Source organism: Scleropages formosus, chromosome 17 (genome assembly GCF_900964775.1).
Source record: "Scleropages formosus chromosome 17, fSclFor1.1, whole genome shotgun sequence".
NCBI classification, from domain to species: domain Eukaryota; kingdom Metazoa; phylum Chordata; class Actinopteri; order Osteoglossiformes; family Osteoglossidae; genus Scleropages; species Scleropages formosus.
In genome coordinates, this window is record NC_041822.1 from 1,810,045 (window position 1) to 1,825,478 (window position 15,434).

The following is a 15,434-nucleotide window of genomic DNA, read 5'->3' on the forward strand; positions in this document are numbered from 1 at the left end:
ATGTTATGTTTCGATTTAATATCTAAAAGCGTTCTATGATTTATTTCTAAAAGTCTGAAATATAACGCGAGTGATGATTCCACATATTGTTATACTGCAAAGCTACTTTCAGCGCTGTGTAGCAAAATTGTGTATAAGCTTAATGTTTCATTCATTAGTCTTATAACTGTTGAGACAAATATGTCGTTTTGAGCGTACAGTCTATGAACTTATGCTTTTGACAGTTTTGTTTGGAATTTCTCTAAAATAAAAAAAAATTGCAATCATACACAAAGAAGCAACAGACTGAACAGATTCAGTTGGCTGAACATTGAAGTTGCTCCTCATAGTTGCTTTGCGGTCTCTACTTTATGAGTAAGCAAGCAAGCACGCACTTACTTATTCTAAAACTCGTTTGGCTCGTTTATTTAGCCATCGTTCGCGCACTGTGTACACCTCGAATCAGGACGGTGCAGGTTCGAGTCTCGCGAGGAGCCCCTGCTGCTCACCCACATAACATGTTTAATTATTGAATAATTAGCGCTGCTGTCTCACAGCGCCTGGGTGGTGTGAAAGAACGTGGGTCCGATCCCCGCTCACTCTCTGTGGAGTTTGCATGTTCTCCCCATGTCTGCGTGGGTTTCCTCCAGGTGCTCTGGTTTCCTCCCACACTCCAAAGACATGCTCTTCACCCATAGTGTGTGAGTGACAGAGACAGCGTGTGTGTTCCACTGACGTGTGGATGGGTGACCCATTGTAAGTAGTGTATCTAACAGTGTAAGTCACCTTGGTGAATAAGGTGTGTGGGCTGATAACACTAGTACATAGAGTTCATTGGAAGTCACTTTTTGACAAGCGTCTGCTAAATAAATAAATGTAAAATTATGTATAAATGAGTGTAAACGGGGGGCGTGGTGGTGCAGTGGCGCAGTGGGTTGGACCGGGTCCTGCTCTCTGGTGGGTCTGGGGTTCGAGTCCCGCTTGGGATGCCTTGCGACAGACTGGCGTCCCGTCCTGGGTGTGTCCCCTCCCCCTCCGGCCTTACACCCTGTGTTGCCGGGTAGGCTCCGGTTCCCCGCGACCCCGTCTGGGACAAGCGGTTCAGACAATGTGTGTGTGAGTGTAAACGTAACAGACTGTTGGGTGGCAGTCTCAATTATAATTTACATTGTACAGGTGAATAATGCATAAAATAGAAATGTTTTGTATTAAATGCAGAAATTACCAAAAAAAAAACAGAAAAGACCGGTTTGCTGATAATTAGAGGGGCGCGGTGGCGCAGGGGTTCAGCTGGTATCCGCTGTGTGGCCGCCCCTGGGATTCGAGTCCTGCTTGGGGTGCCTTGAGATGGACTGGCGTCCCGTCCTGGGTGTTGTTTTATTCTGTCTCTTTATATTAATAAAAACAGGCAATGAATCCCAGTTCTAAAGTAACTGTTTAATAAACTTCGGACCCTGCACCTACACTCTCACGTTGTCACGTGGGCTAGCTTTCTCCCGGTGCGCACACTAAAACTGGCACCTGCTGCAATAACAGCATATCTATCAATAGTTCCTATTGTTGTTACAGATGTGTCCTCTCCCCCATATGGCCCTGCGCCCTGTGTTGCCGGATAAGGCTCCGGCTCACCGCGACTCCGCTCGGGACAAGCGGTTGTTGATGATGGATGGTTTATTAATATAGTCCTAGTACCACATGCAGAAGGGTTTTGAACTTTCACACTCGGCTCCATGTTAGCTGGACCCGCCAGTCTCGTGCAGTATGAGTACCGACTATTACTAGACAACAACTGCACCAACTCCAAGTTTTCGTCGTTAATTCGACAACTGAATGGAATATAAAAAAAGTATTGTTCCTAAATATGGCTTAATTAAACAGTACAATTTCGTTTTCTCATAATCAAATTTGCCTCAGTTTCGCGCCTCAGTTCAAATTCCACTTGAGTGGCGCGAACCCGCGCAGTGGGAACGCGCGGATTTTGTGCGCGTGCCGAGCTATCGTTTTACTACATTTTGGGGAAACGAGTAGGTTAATTAATCGCCATTTTCAGTAACTTTTATTGTTAGAAAATTTGAGTCCTTTTCTGGAAAGAATAAAAAATAAAAGTATGTCGTAAAACGAGACAGGGAGAGAGAGACCGTTGTTGTTAAAACCTGCTGCAGTGACTCCACACAGCTCATGGTTGTGCTGTTCACTAGCTTTTCACCAGTGGCAGAGTAAAAACACTGTACCAACCCTTATTCATTAAATTGACACTTTTCTCCAAAGCGACTTAAGATGTTAAGCTACCTACCCGTTTATGCCGCTGGGTAATTTTAAGGTCAAGAACCTTCCTCCAGGGTACTAGAGCTGGAGGGGAGATTCGAACCTCTAGGTCCAACTCTTCTCTGTATACAAAGACAAACGTTTATTGTGCTTGCCCTCTTCGCCTAGGCCTGCAGCTTTTCGTTTTTTTCCCCAAAAAGTGAGACGATGGAGAGATCAGCTGGGGGGTTGATTTTCACCAGCAGGTTTTAGAAGGGTAACAAAAAAATGAACATTTATAATATATACTATTATTTATATTTTTGTGATCATATTTGTTTTCATGGTCTTCACATTTTTAGCATCTGAAGAGAAGCTTTTAATACAATGCATTCATCTTAAAATCTTCTTTTGTATTGTTTTTGCTATTAAGTTATAATTTTTGGGAAGTTAAATTATATTTAAATAAACTATATTTAAATAATTTTTTTGATTTAGCCCGAAGAAATGAACATGCCAAAGTGACCTATAAATCAGTGCATCTCATGATTCAGTAACAAAGACTATTCATTGTCTCTATCAGTTTATCGATCTCTTATGTTGCATCACAGGGGGAATTTATTTATGAAAACATTTCACAGCATCTCAGCAGGGTTGTGCTCTAGTCTCTGAGGACTTGTCCATTCCAAAATGTGATTCTTCTCTTTCCGGGAGATTCGGTTCACTAACTGGTGTGCTGAGGACCACTGTCCTGTTTAGCTGTCACACTGATGGCCTCATTTTCCTCCAGAACACTTTACTACAGAGAGGAATTCATGCTGGATTCTGTGACAGCAAAGTTTTCTGGGTCCTGTGGTTGTAAAACATCCCCAAATCATCACCTCTCCATAGCAACACCATGTTTAGCAGTTGGTATGCGGTTCTTCTGGTGATATGTGGTGTTTAGTCTTACCCAAATATAGTGTTGTGCTTTATAGCATACAACTTCATTTTGGCCTCATCTCTCCAGAGGACTACGTACTAGACATCATGCGTTTTATCCAGGTTCAATTTTCCAAACATAAGCTGTCAAGCAACTTTCTTGGAGATAAGTTTTTTCTTCTTGCCTTTTCTCCCGGTCTGTTGTGGTGGAGTCAATAGCTCTAGTATTTACCATGCTGACAGAGGACTGTAGACTCCTGGATATAGCTTTTGGGATTTTTGCAGTTTCTCTGATCTCAACATGACACCTTGGGGTGAATTTGCTGCTTAAATGTAGTTCACTTGTAAATGATATTTCCCACTCTGGAATGATTCACTCCATATTGTTTACAAATGGCTTTATAACCCTTTCCAGACCAGCAACAATCGATCCTCTTGAGCTCATTGCAGATATATTTCCGTCCTTGACACGTTGTCTAAATATTTTTCTACAGACCAGATTACCAGTTTTTTCTTTTATATGGAAGGCCTGTCATTTCCTCATGATCACATTAATGGCAGCACTTTATTAGCGCCACGTGCTTCCAAATACCTTAACAGACACGCAAGCAGTAGGAGCGCACCTTTTCCCCGCACGTCGGCTTATTTTGTTGGAATAATAGACAAAGTAAAAACTTTTACGTGTCATTTGGCACACGACGGCCAGATTTATTTACTGTCAGGACTTGGTGGGGGGTTATTTTTGTCCTAATGTCTTAGTTTGTTGGTGATCCTAAACATGATTTTGGTTATGCGCCGCTGTTCCCACGTACTGACAGCTCCTGACTCGATCACACAAGTGCTGGCGGACACAAAAGCGTCCAGTTACACACTTCTCTATTTCTGGCTCGAGTCGCAGCTGAGCTGATTGCAAAGATTTTTGACCCTCCCTGAAATTTCTTGGCAGGAGCTTGTCTTTGTTGGAAAGGCGCTTTGAAAAGGGCGGCGTTGTCAGGCAGGACACTTCCGCGCGGCCAGTTCGTGTTCGCGCGCGCCGTGTCGCTCGGCTTCTCTTTAAAAAGGGAACTTCCAAAGAAAAAGAAAAGGAGGAAAAAAAAAAAACAGAATTAAAGAGCTGTCAGAAGGAAAGCCCGTGAGGCACGAGCGCGTCACGGAAAATCGGGAGCCCCCGGGGCACTGGCTGCATTGTCCGAGCTCATCCTGTTTTTAAAGAGCACTGACTGCTGGAGAACTGGTCGGAGCCCTGTGAACAGCTCATCCGCGCGATCAACCCGCAAGAACATCCACACACCCCGTGAAGCGCATGACAGGGGTCCCCGGGCGCGGAACGGGACGCGGAGGAACTTCTTTCCCTCTCTAGTTGCAGCATCGCAGTGCCCAGCAGTGCCCAGCCTCAGCCCATGGAGACCAACCCGATCCCCGTGGTCACTGCGCAGACCAGCCCGTACGATGACCAGCGGCCCGGGCCCGGCGGACTGCGGAAGAAGACGTCGGTGTTCGAAAGTAAGAGGAATTACCTGCAGAACTACATCCAGAGCGTGCTGTCCTCCATCGACCTGCGGGACCGCCAGGGCAGCACCGTGGTGGTGGGCAGCGACGGCAGGTACTTCAGCCGCACCGCCATCGAGGTCATCGTGCAGATGGCAGCCGCCAACGGGGTAAGAGCGCGCGACGCGAGCAGCAGGTGGGCTAGTACTGGTTGGGGTTGATGCTACCTGGAAGGCTGTTGGTTCGAATCCCGCTGCTGCTGTCTCGACCCTTTCTTTGCTCTCTATCCCTTGACCAGGATACTTTCCCTAAAGCAATATCATACAGTAGAATAACCTGCTGTACACATCATGGGTAAATCACTGTAAAGTTAACTGGCCTGTAAGTTGCCTTGGGCGAAGATATTATATTATTAGCTCAGTAAATAATATTAATTAACTCTCTGCTTGCTAATCATTCGCCTAATGAACGTTTTCGAAATTGGTGTTTGTAAAGACACCATTTATTGTTAATATCCTCAAATATAATAACTTCTCGTTGATGGCGTTGGTCTCTTCTTGGTTTGTCGAAATGTGTTTTTGCCATCATTCTTGGTGCTGTTAGTGGCTACTGACATTTTTGCCAATATTTACTAAAAGAGTAATATTTGTAAACGGGGTGTGTTATTTGCACTGCGCTAGGTGCTGCACACCTTCTGTGTAGCGGCCTCTCACATGTGAGGCTTGGTAGTAGGAAGGGTATTCACACCAAGACTTTAATATCAAAACCTGTTTAATATCATAACATGTTTTGGGTCCTGATTCCAATCCCTCTTCTGTTCTACCCTTGACTATAATACTCACCCTGAACTGATACAGTAACAATACCCTGCTGTATAAATGGGAAAATCATTGCAAGTTTTAGTATCCAACACTGTAAGGTCCCTTGAATAAAGACATAAAAAAAATGAATAAGAAATTCAATGTGGCTGTTTGCATAGTGAAGGAATTGCCCTGTATATGAAATAAAAGGGTTAGGGTTACATCTTCTCTCCAACCCACCTGGGTTCATCTCTCACACACACATACGCTGGCTGAAGCTGCTTGTCCCAAACGGGGTTGCGGCAAGCCAGAGCCTAACTTGGCAACACAGAGCAGGGGGTTGCGGGGGGGACACCCAGGGTGGGGCATCAGTCTGTCACAAGGCAACCCAAGCAGGACTCAAACCCAGACCCACTGGAGAGCAGGACCCGGCCAAACCTGCTGCGCCACCGCGCCCCCCTCATTCCAAACCTCTTGGACATATTTCTGGCAAAAATTTTTGATGTTTATTATGAAGCTTGAACAACAGACAATAGCAGCACCAAGAAGACTTATAAAGCCATGCCACAGTAAAGTGAGACATATATTTGTGCGTGGAAGTTGTTGTGAGGGTTATGAGCTCACAGAATGGCTACAGTTCAGGTGTGTAGAAGAGCCTTGTCCGGGTGCACAGGAAGGTGTAGGGTGGACCATTACTGTGTGAGAGTGACATCCTTTTCTAAACACACACCTCCGCCCCTGTGCTTGTTCGAGCCCTACTTTCACCATGACTGACAGCTGCGGGTTTTTCATAGCATGGAATTTATTTTTGATTTCTTCTAACTAAAACATTACTTTTGGTTTGGCCGTTATCATGATTTATGTGTTGGTGACAAATTTACATGATCCTTATACCACAAACTCTGTATACTTTTTTCTTTCTAAAGCACACAACAGAGATGTCCACATCATGTTTATTGGTGTTTAACGTGCCTAGTTGGACCTTGCAGTGTTTGTATATAACTGGTCTGAATGCTGCTGCAGTTTTTATTTAGTTTGTATTTATGATGGGGATCCTTGATCATTTGTTGGGTGTGTATTTCAGTATTGGGTTGGTTTGGTTTGGAGTGTACTGATTGGAGCACTAGTGTAGCAGATCGGTTTACGGATTTCTTAAGAAGCCAGAGTTTGATAATTATGTTGTGTGGATTGGCTATGTGATGTATTGTCCCTTTGGGAATATTCTGGCTTGAGGTTTTTGGCTTATGCGGTATTTGCTAGTTTTTTGTGTGCAAAACATCCCTGTTTATGAAGCAAAGCTGCTTCATAGATTCTTATTTTTTGTTTACGTTTATTAATTTAACTGGCACTTTTCTCTAAAGAGGCTTACAATGTTGAGCTGCTTACAGTGATTACCTGTTTGTACAGCTGGGTTTTTCTTGCAGGAGCTATTCAGGGTAATTACCTTGCTCAAGGGTACTACAGCCAGAGGTGAGAATCGAACCAGAGACCTCCAAGTGGATGGTGGTAGTAGGCCGCCTGCTGCCCCTGCAGCAAACTAGTGTCTTTGATAGTAAGTTTACATGGGGAAACATCTTTCCTTGATTTGTCACAGAAGATGCTGAGTCCAGCTGGGTTTTTCTGTGGAGTCATACGATTTATCACCCATCCCGGGTTCCCAAAATATTGATTTATTATATCATTGTATAATTTCTTAAAGCTCATCTCAGCAGGAGCCTCTTCTCTGAAACAGAGTTTAAGCATGTCTTGGTGATGCTGCAGCAAGTAGTAAATTGATGTTTTATTGATTTATGCCCTTTGCAAAGGGCCCCTTTCAGTTAGTGTATCGTGGAGCAAGTAGCACATAAATACACAGGAAATATATATACTGTACACAAACAAACTGTAGTGGCATAAGGCAATTTTACATAAATATATATATTTGTGTGTGTGTGTCCTCTTCACTAGTGGTAGCTGGTACTGTTGCCATTAGAGCAGCTGTGTTTGGACCCAAAGGTTACAGGTTTGACTCTTACTTCCAGCAAAGTACTTACCCTAAATTGCTCCAGTGAAATTACCCAGTTGTGTAAACGGGTAAATAACTGTAGATAGAGTATCATTATAAGTCGCTTTGGGGAAAAGCATCAGATAAATGTTAAGTTGCAAAGGTTCTGCTAATACTGTTCATTTTTCAATCATTATGATTGTCATACATAGTTACTGATAAATGCTTTGCTTCTTGTGCCCAACAGTTTGAATATTACTTTTTAGCTGGAAACGTGCCCTTGAAAATGTGCAATATTTCTAACTCCCTCTAGATTGGTCGGCTGGTCATCGGCCACAACGGAATTCTCTCTACTCCGGCTGTGTCGTGCATCATCAGGAAGATTAAAGCTATCGGGGGGATCATCCTCACAGCCAGTCATAACCCAGGGGGGCCAGGGGGTGATTTTGGGATCAAATTCAACGTGGCCAATGGTGGTGAGGAAAAAATATTGTTAATTACCTGACAAGGAGCCAGTCTTCAGGGCAGTTTGATAGTGTCAGACCATGGAAATACAGTCTTGCCATATTATGCCCTACAACATGAATGTAATGGTACTTCGCATTTGGATTCATCTGCCCAAATTTGCCGCTTGAAATTGTAACATGAACTAGTTTATAAATTCTGAGGTGCACATGTGTAGATGTTCATATTTTGAGATGATACATTTTAAAGAGTAATTGGAACACAGTAGTAACCTGTGATCCCTTTAGTAAATTCTTCAGTACTGCAGCTTGGTGGTTTGCTCCTGTAGGCCCCTCTTCCGACACGGTTACGGAAAAGATCTACCAGGTCAGTCGAACTTTGGAGGAGTATGCCATCTGCCCTGACCTGCGGATCGACCTTTCCAGACTGGGTCGACAAGATTTTGATCTGGAGAACAAGTTCAAACCTTTTCGAGGTACTACACATAGAACAAATGTGATTCATTCTTCCGTCTTATTCAGAAGTCACAGAAACTGGTAATACATTCTGCAGACACATAGAAACGTTGTGCTGCTGTACTCACTCGCACCTTTTGTAAGGATAAGCTTGAATACATGCATACATACATGTACGTACACACAGAGTCCAAACAGAGCCTAGCCCAGCAACACGGCGCAAGGCTGGAGGGGACACACCCAGGACAAGACACCAGTCCACCGCAAGCACCCCAAGTAGGACTCGAGCCCCAGACGCACCAGAGAGCAGGACCTGGCGAAACCCAGTGCACCACAGTGCCACTGTGCCAACCACTTAAATGAATAGTTAAATAAAAATAGTTTTTTACATGAAATTACCTCGTGGTTATAAGCGCTTGTCCGGTTTCGTTTGCAGTGGAGATTGTGGACTCGGTGGAGGTGTACCTCAACATGCTCCGTGGGATCTTTGATTTCAACGCCATAAAGGGTCTTCTAACTGGACCAGAGCAGCTGAAGATCAGAATAGATGCCATGAATGGAGGTGAATATGAAATCTGTCTGTCTTTGATTTCGTTTTGTTTTTTTAATGATTTGTCCACTTTTCAGAATGGCATAGCCTTTTTTTACAACGATGTAATTATAAAATGTGATCAAAACATGACATATTACACAGAACATATTACAGAGCTGTAGCCTATGTTTTCACGGAATTCTTGTACATTAGTATTTTGTTATTCATAAAATATTATACTTTGTGAAATACATGACTTTACACTTTAATCAGTGAGTTGTAAATACTTACACGTGTGCAATGAGGCCTGAATCACAAACAAACCTGGAAACATCTGCCTGGTCCTGTAGTCATGGGACCCTACGTGAGGAGGATCCTGTGCGACGAGCTGGGGGCCCCGGCTAATTCTGCTGTCAACTGTGTCCCCTTGGAAGATTTTGGGGGCCAATATCCTGACCCCAACCTGACCTATGCTGCCTCGCTAGTGGAGTCCATGAAGGGGGGGGATTTTGGGTTTGGCGCTGCCTTTGATGCAGATGGGGTAAATATCCTCAGCTTTTGCACCTTTGCAATCACAGAATTTACACCTTTTTGTCTTTATTTCACTTGCATTATTTTCTGAAGTCATGTAGGCATGTGGTTCTGACACTTTCAGACAGCATAGTGTCACTTTTTGTAAAATCTCTGCTTCTGCTGTAAATTTCCTTGACTGGTTCTATCATGAATACAACTTCGCTTATCTTTGATTATCGTTTTTTGAGAAACCTGCATTTTGTTTTGGGCTGTTACCAAGTCATGCTGTAAAAATATACATGGTGCGTAATAATAACATTAGTCATAATGACTAATGAAATTAGTTCTCGCAATACTTGCAACTGTTGACTGATATTGTCTGTCACACAGGACCGCTGCATGATTCTGGGTCAGAACGCGTTTTTTGTTCACCCGTCGGACTCTGTAGCTGTGATGGCTGCCAACACCTCCTGCATCCCTTACTTTCGGCAGATGGGGCTTCGTGGTTTAGCCCGCAGCATGCCCACCAGCACAGCCCTGGACAAGTAAGCACTGCTCTCCTTGTCTGACACAGACAGACACTACACCCCCCCCAACCCCCAGTACACCTCTCCCGGGTGGCTTGTTAGTCTCCTGTGCAATAAGTGTTTGTTTTGTTTTTTAGTTAAGTTCAATTGAACTCATGGGGACCATCATGTGGCTTTCATGGTAAAGGATGGTATGTAATAGGTTAACCGTAGTATTCTTGCTGACACCTTTGACCTGCAAACACAGGAAGAACATGCATGCTATGCGGGATTTGAACCTATGTCCAAGGTATCCGGCTTAGACACTATAAGGGACCAGTGTTACCCACTGCGACACTGTGGCATTTGTTTGTGGGGAATGTTTAATTAATACATTGCATACTAGTATTGTGTGTTTTCTCCCATTTTTTTTGTTTAATTTTGGCAAGAATATTGCAGCTTAGAGTCAATTCAGCTTAACTCTTGTTAAATTTTAGGAGTATAAAATATATTTTCTACATAGGGACATGAAAAATAAAAACTGCTGAACTGATCTTGTAGCTCCCGCTGTGGAACTTCTTTTGACTTGAGAGCTGGTGTGAATGGAATGCAGTGCTTGCTTTTTTGAGGTGAGGTTCTCAGCACTGTCAGTCATCCCTCTCCAGTGCCCACTCTGCCTTCCACCACCCTGAAAGAGGGAGGGTGATGAATTGCTGAATGGGCCATTGAGTCCACTGGTTCACAAACCTACCCCACCCTGTTAACTTGGGGAAAAAAAAAGTTTGTAAAAACAACCATGCTAATTGTAGGAGCCAGCTGTAGGCATCCACTGACATAACACTTTGTGTGCCCATTGATTGGTGATCAAGCTGCATTGGAGGACATATGTGCTTTATTTGTGAAGAGAGAAAAGGATCTGTTTATATTATATGTTCTAGTTTTCATTTTTAATGATGCCCTAGGGAGAGGAAGTCTTTCACTGCAGTAAGTTGCTGGGTGCACTTTATCGTTGGCGGAGAGCAATATGGAAGCATATCAACAGTGCATATTGTCCGTTTATGCTTCAGATAAGACAGCAGTTGTCTAAAGGCATGTGTTATCATATCTGTGTGTACTTTAGCATCTTTTGTCTCCTTCAAATGCTGGCTTCTTGTATTCTTATGAGTCCTGCTACAGGAGATTGCTGCAGCATCTTGTATACAGTGTGTCTGTGGAGCTCATGAAGGGAGCATGCTGGTGTTCATCATCTGTCGCATTTTCATCTTTCCATCCTCTCCTTTTTCATCACCATCCCAGACCCTCCAGCTCCAAGCTGTGAAACACTGTTATTCCCTGGCTCTGTTCTCCATCTGCTCTCTGTATGTCACTCTCCACATTATAGGTAGGGTCATTTATTATTTCTGCTGACACCTGCAAGGGTAAAAGCTTTCCTGGTCCCACATTATCTGATGGAAGCAATTTAGTAAAATATCAACACGTGTTATGTTTTGTTTCTCGAAAAAGTCACATTGAGCATGTGTGCACTTCTAAATATAGGGTATATCAAATACAGATACTTTACAGAAGTCACTAAATAATTGTGACTAATTTTGAATAAGATCAGCTGAAACACAATGTATGTAATGTAAATGCGAAGTTTGGTTATTCTTAACAAATAATTCTAAGCATAGCTGTTTTAAAACTAAAATGGAATTTCATGTGTGTGCTCCCACATCAGCAAATGCTCATCCCTTTCAATATTTCCTTCCTGTTGAAAAACATTATGAAGGGTGTGAAGGTTGGGGTTCTGGACCCTGTCACAGAGTAGCTATGAATAACAGAATGAGCTCAGATACTGTAACTAGGAGCAAGCGTGCAACTCCCAAAAATAACTGGGAGATCTGTCACATCGGTGTCTCTTATGTAATCATGAATAATGCTTTAAAAATATATCTGTTATGCATCGAATATGTAGCTTTATATTCATTATACTGCATCATTGTGGAATTAAAGACTAATTGTCTGGCCCCACCTCTTCAACTGCAGTCAAGTAAATCATATTAATCCTACTAATCAGATATGAGGGAACAGTAGGGTAATGTTTTCATTCACTGAAATATGAGTTTCTAATCAGGGGTTGCAACCCAAAATGTAGCTTGCCAGATTTTTTGTTATATAAGGTGGCAGAGGCAGAATTGACCATGGAGATGTAGTGATTCCTACATTTTGGTGCCAAAGTGTATATTGGGGAATGAGAATTATGAAGTGGAGGTAACGGAAAGCACAGACATTAAGTAAAAATACTCAGTGTACGAGAGCGGACCGAACACCTGAAGCCCAGAAAAATGTCTGTTGTTGTTAAGATATTGTGTGACCCAATACAGTGACCCAGTTTTCCTTTAATACAATTTTTTTGTGAACACAGAGGTTTACTAGGAAACTCTGGGTAATGAAAGGCCACAGCACTCCTATTAGCATTGGCAGCAGGCTCGGAAATGACATAATCTCAGACTTCAGTTTCGTACATTAAATTTGTATTTTACACTGTCAAACAAAACAGTATGTTTAAGCAAACAGTTTATTTTTAAATTTTTGTGATCATATTTCAATTGCTGTCAACATACCTATTTCATAGCACTTTCTTTCCGGACAATCCCTCATATGTAACGAGAATGTACAATTTTTATTTAATTTTAAATAATGTTAATTAGGGAGGGGTGCGGTGGCGCAGTGGGTTGGACCGGGTCCTGCTCTCCAGTGGGTCTGGGGTTCGAGTCCCGCTTGGGGTGCCTTGTGACGGACTGGCGTCCCGTCCTGGGTGTGTCCCCTCCCCCTCTGGCCTTACGCCCTGTGTTGCCGGGTAGGCTCCGGTTCCCCGTGACCCCATATGGGACAAGCGGTTCTGAAAATGTGTGTGTGTGTGTGTGTGTGTGTGTGTATGTGTGTGTGTATGTGTGTGTGTAATGTTAATTAAAATTTAGAAAGCTTCAACTTTTTCACATGAAGTGTGTGTGACAGTTATGCTTAGGAAGAAATGCAGCTCTTCGGTTACAGTTTGATCTGAAGGCTTGTTTTGCTGTCTTTGTGTTGCACGTGGCTTCATGTACATCTGGAAAATCACTACTCAGCTGCCCTTTGAGCTTTCAGTGCTTTCTAAAAAGCTGTTGTTTAGACAAACTATGATGTGCATGTGTGCAGGTATATTGCTTATTCCTAGTGATGATAATCTGTTGTGTGTGTCCTGCAGTGAAAGAACAATGGGAAGGTGCGCTGTCTTGGGTTTCAGTGGCGTGCTGTTGAGCTCAGGGGTCAGGAAAGGGAGGAAGCCAACATGAAGGGAAACATCTGCCCCAGCGCCAGTCCCCCAAAGGGGCCTGCTGTTGTGGCTGTTGCCAGGATGCATGGATGAAAACATACTGTCAAACTCAGATTGTTGTTAAATGCCAAAAAAACTGCAGTGATATTTGACTCTGTAATACATAGGCCCTTTAAATAGGAGCTTAATTTTGTTAGAATAACGTATCTATTGGATTTATCCTTAAACATCACTTTTGTGTGGAAATCTCTATCTCCTGCCAAGTGTTTAATGTGACTGCATTGCGTATAATTTTGGAAGTTTATCTTATGCTGCAGGCCCACCCCCTTTAAAAAGGAAAGATACTTGACATTTTAAGTGAAGGTGCCCGAGGGAGGGTCATTTTAAGTCGGCGGTGTGCCGATAATGCAGCGCTCCAGGCTGCCGGCATTGGGGTGCTGCTCCTTGTGGTAACTATGGCGGCAGAGGGCAGCGCGAGTGAGAGAGGCAGAACGGCCAGGGGACCTCTCTGAGCCTGCACCTGTTTGAAAATCCCTGTGCCCTTCAGAGGCATGTGGTGGATCAGCACGGAGCCGCAGCGAGACAAACATATCACCTGTCGTGCTGCCGACAGAGACCCTCTGAACTGCCCTCACCCAAGAGCATGTGTTCCTGTAGGCAAGGCGGCGTGTATGTGGTCTGCATCTTGAACTGTCAGTAGTAGCACACTGTATCGTTCAGGGTATAAAGCTTACGTTGGTACATGGCCTTTCTCTGTATATGACCAACAGCCATCTTTCATCTTAAATACATTTTCATGTAACTATAATGATGATTTAAATCTTGCTGTAGCCAAGTAAACTTTTGTCTGCGCATGGGGACATTTTAATGTTTCCCTCTCTCTTCCGAATCGCCTGCACTCCCGAGTGAATTTATTTGTTTTCCAGCGCAGTCTGTCAGGTGTGAATGGAGGGAAGGGAAGCTCAGCTGGCAGAATGCCCTTTCGCTGCTGTTGCGCCATCGTCACTGCAAGATTAGCGCTGCTAGAAGAAAAGTGCTTCCATGGTGCAATGAAGGGGTTTTGGGAGAAAGCAGACAGCGGTGGCCTGGTTTTGCTGGCAGCTGCACAAATTTAAAATGTCACAGCAGAGTCCCTGTGTGGCACCATTCTGATATCAGGACGTACTGGATGAATTTTCTGAAAAGAAACGGATGTCTGCAGCATCGCAGGCTTTTCTCGGGCTATTCAGTCTGACGGTAGAATCTCCACACCTTCTGTACTCAAGGGTACTCATGTTTTGGGTGTGACAATTTATTTCAAGAGGTTTTAAACAGGGGTTTTGTCCAATAAACAGTCGGTACAGCTTTTCTCCCCCATGCTCATCATTGTCCATTTCAGAAAAACATGGAAATCCTTCTTTGACCAGCACAGGTTCAAAATTAGGCCTAAATTGCTAAGCACTGCAGCAGTAGCTTTCAAATTCATATCCTTGACCACTGCTGCTGTAATGATACTGTTTCTCCTTTGTGCTCTTGTCAATAATTTACATGACACTTTTCTCCAAATCATCTTACAAGGTTAAGATTACAATTATCACAATCTTACAGTTATTTACCCATTTATACAGTTGGGTAATTTTTTACTGGAACAATTTTAGGGTAAGTACCTTGCTCAAGGGTGCTACAGCCAGAGGTGGGGATAGAACCTGTAACCTTTGGGTTCAAAGACAGTAGTGCTAACTGCTACGCTAGCAGCTGTTCCTCGACTGCAGTGCACACTGCTAGTTATACCAAGCAGTTGGTAGCGTAGCGGTTAGCGCCAGTCACTGTTTCCCCAACCGCAGTGCACACTATTAGCAGTTCTACTTTACTACTTTAACATGATGGAGCCCTGGCTACGTAGGATTCTACTGGGCAATATTTCATCTTTGGTTTCACTCTCTCGAGTGTGCGTGTGTGTGTGTGTGTGTGTGTGTGTGTGTGTGTGTGTGTGTGTGCGCGCACAGTGTTTAGGCCGCATGGCTCAGTGTCAAAACAAACATTTGCCAAAAGGGTAGGTTGCTTTGTTCCTGCTGTTTTTCCTTATTAAGTTATTGGAAGGGAGAAGTAGTTGTTTAACCGTCTCACAGGCTGAGGGTTGCATTATTTCACCAGTCATTGTAAGGGTTCGCCTTCCAGGACGGGCCGAGATCAGAGCAGCCCACATGCTTGCAGCCTCCCTCGCTGCGTTCTTAACCATATGTAGTCAAGAGTGCACCGCACTTCACAAAGCA

At 43.6% G+C, this 15,434-nt stretch overlaps 1 protein-coding gene across 2 annotated transcripts in view; it reads left to right on the forward strand.

Moving 5' to 3' along the window:
• Positions 1-4,095: 4,095 nt before the first annotated feature.
• The window catches only part of pgm5 (phosphoglucomutase 5), a 32,112-nt gene continuing 20,773 nt past the window's right edge, over positions 4,096-15,434 (forward strand). The window contains exons 1-6 of one of the 2 annotated variants that reach the window (XM_018759960.1): positions 4,096-4,802; positions 7,730-7,892; positions 8,210-8,356; positions 8,773-8,898; positions 9,219-9,409; positions 9,772-9,926. In XM_018759960.1, the coding sequence (XP_018615476.1) occupies positions 4,545-4,802; positions 7,730-7,892; positions 8,210-8,356; positions 8,773-8,898; positions 9,219-9,409; positions 9,772-9,926 (1,040 nt within the window). In that variant the 5' untranslated portion in view covers positions 4,096-4,544. The remainder of the gene's footprint in view (positions 4,803-7,729; positions 7,893-8,209; positions 8,357-8,772; positions 8,899-9,218; positions 9,410-9,771; positions 9,927-15,434) is intronic. The other variant, XM_018759961.1, reaches the window with a different exon arrangement.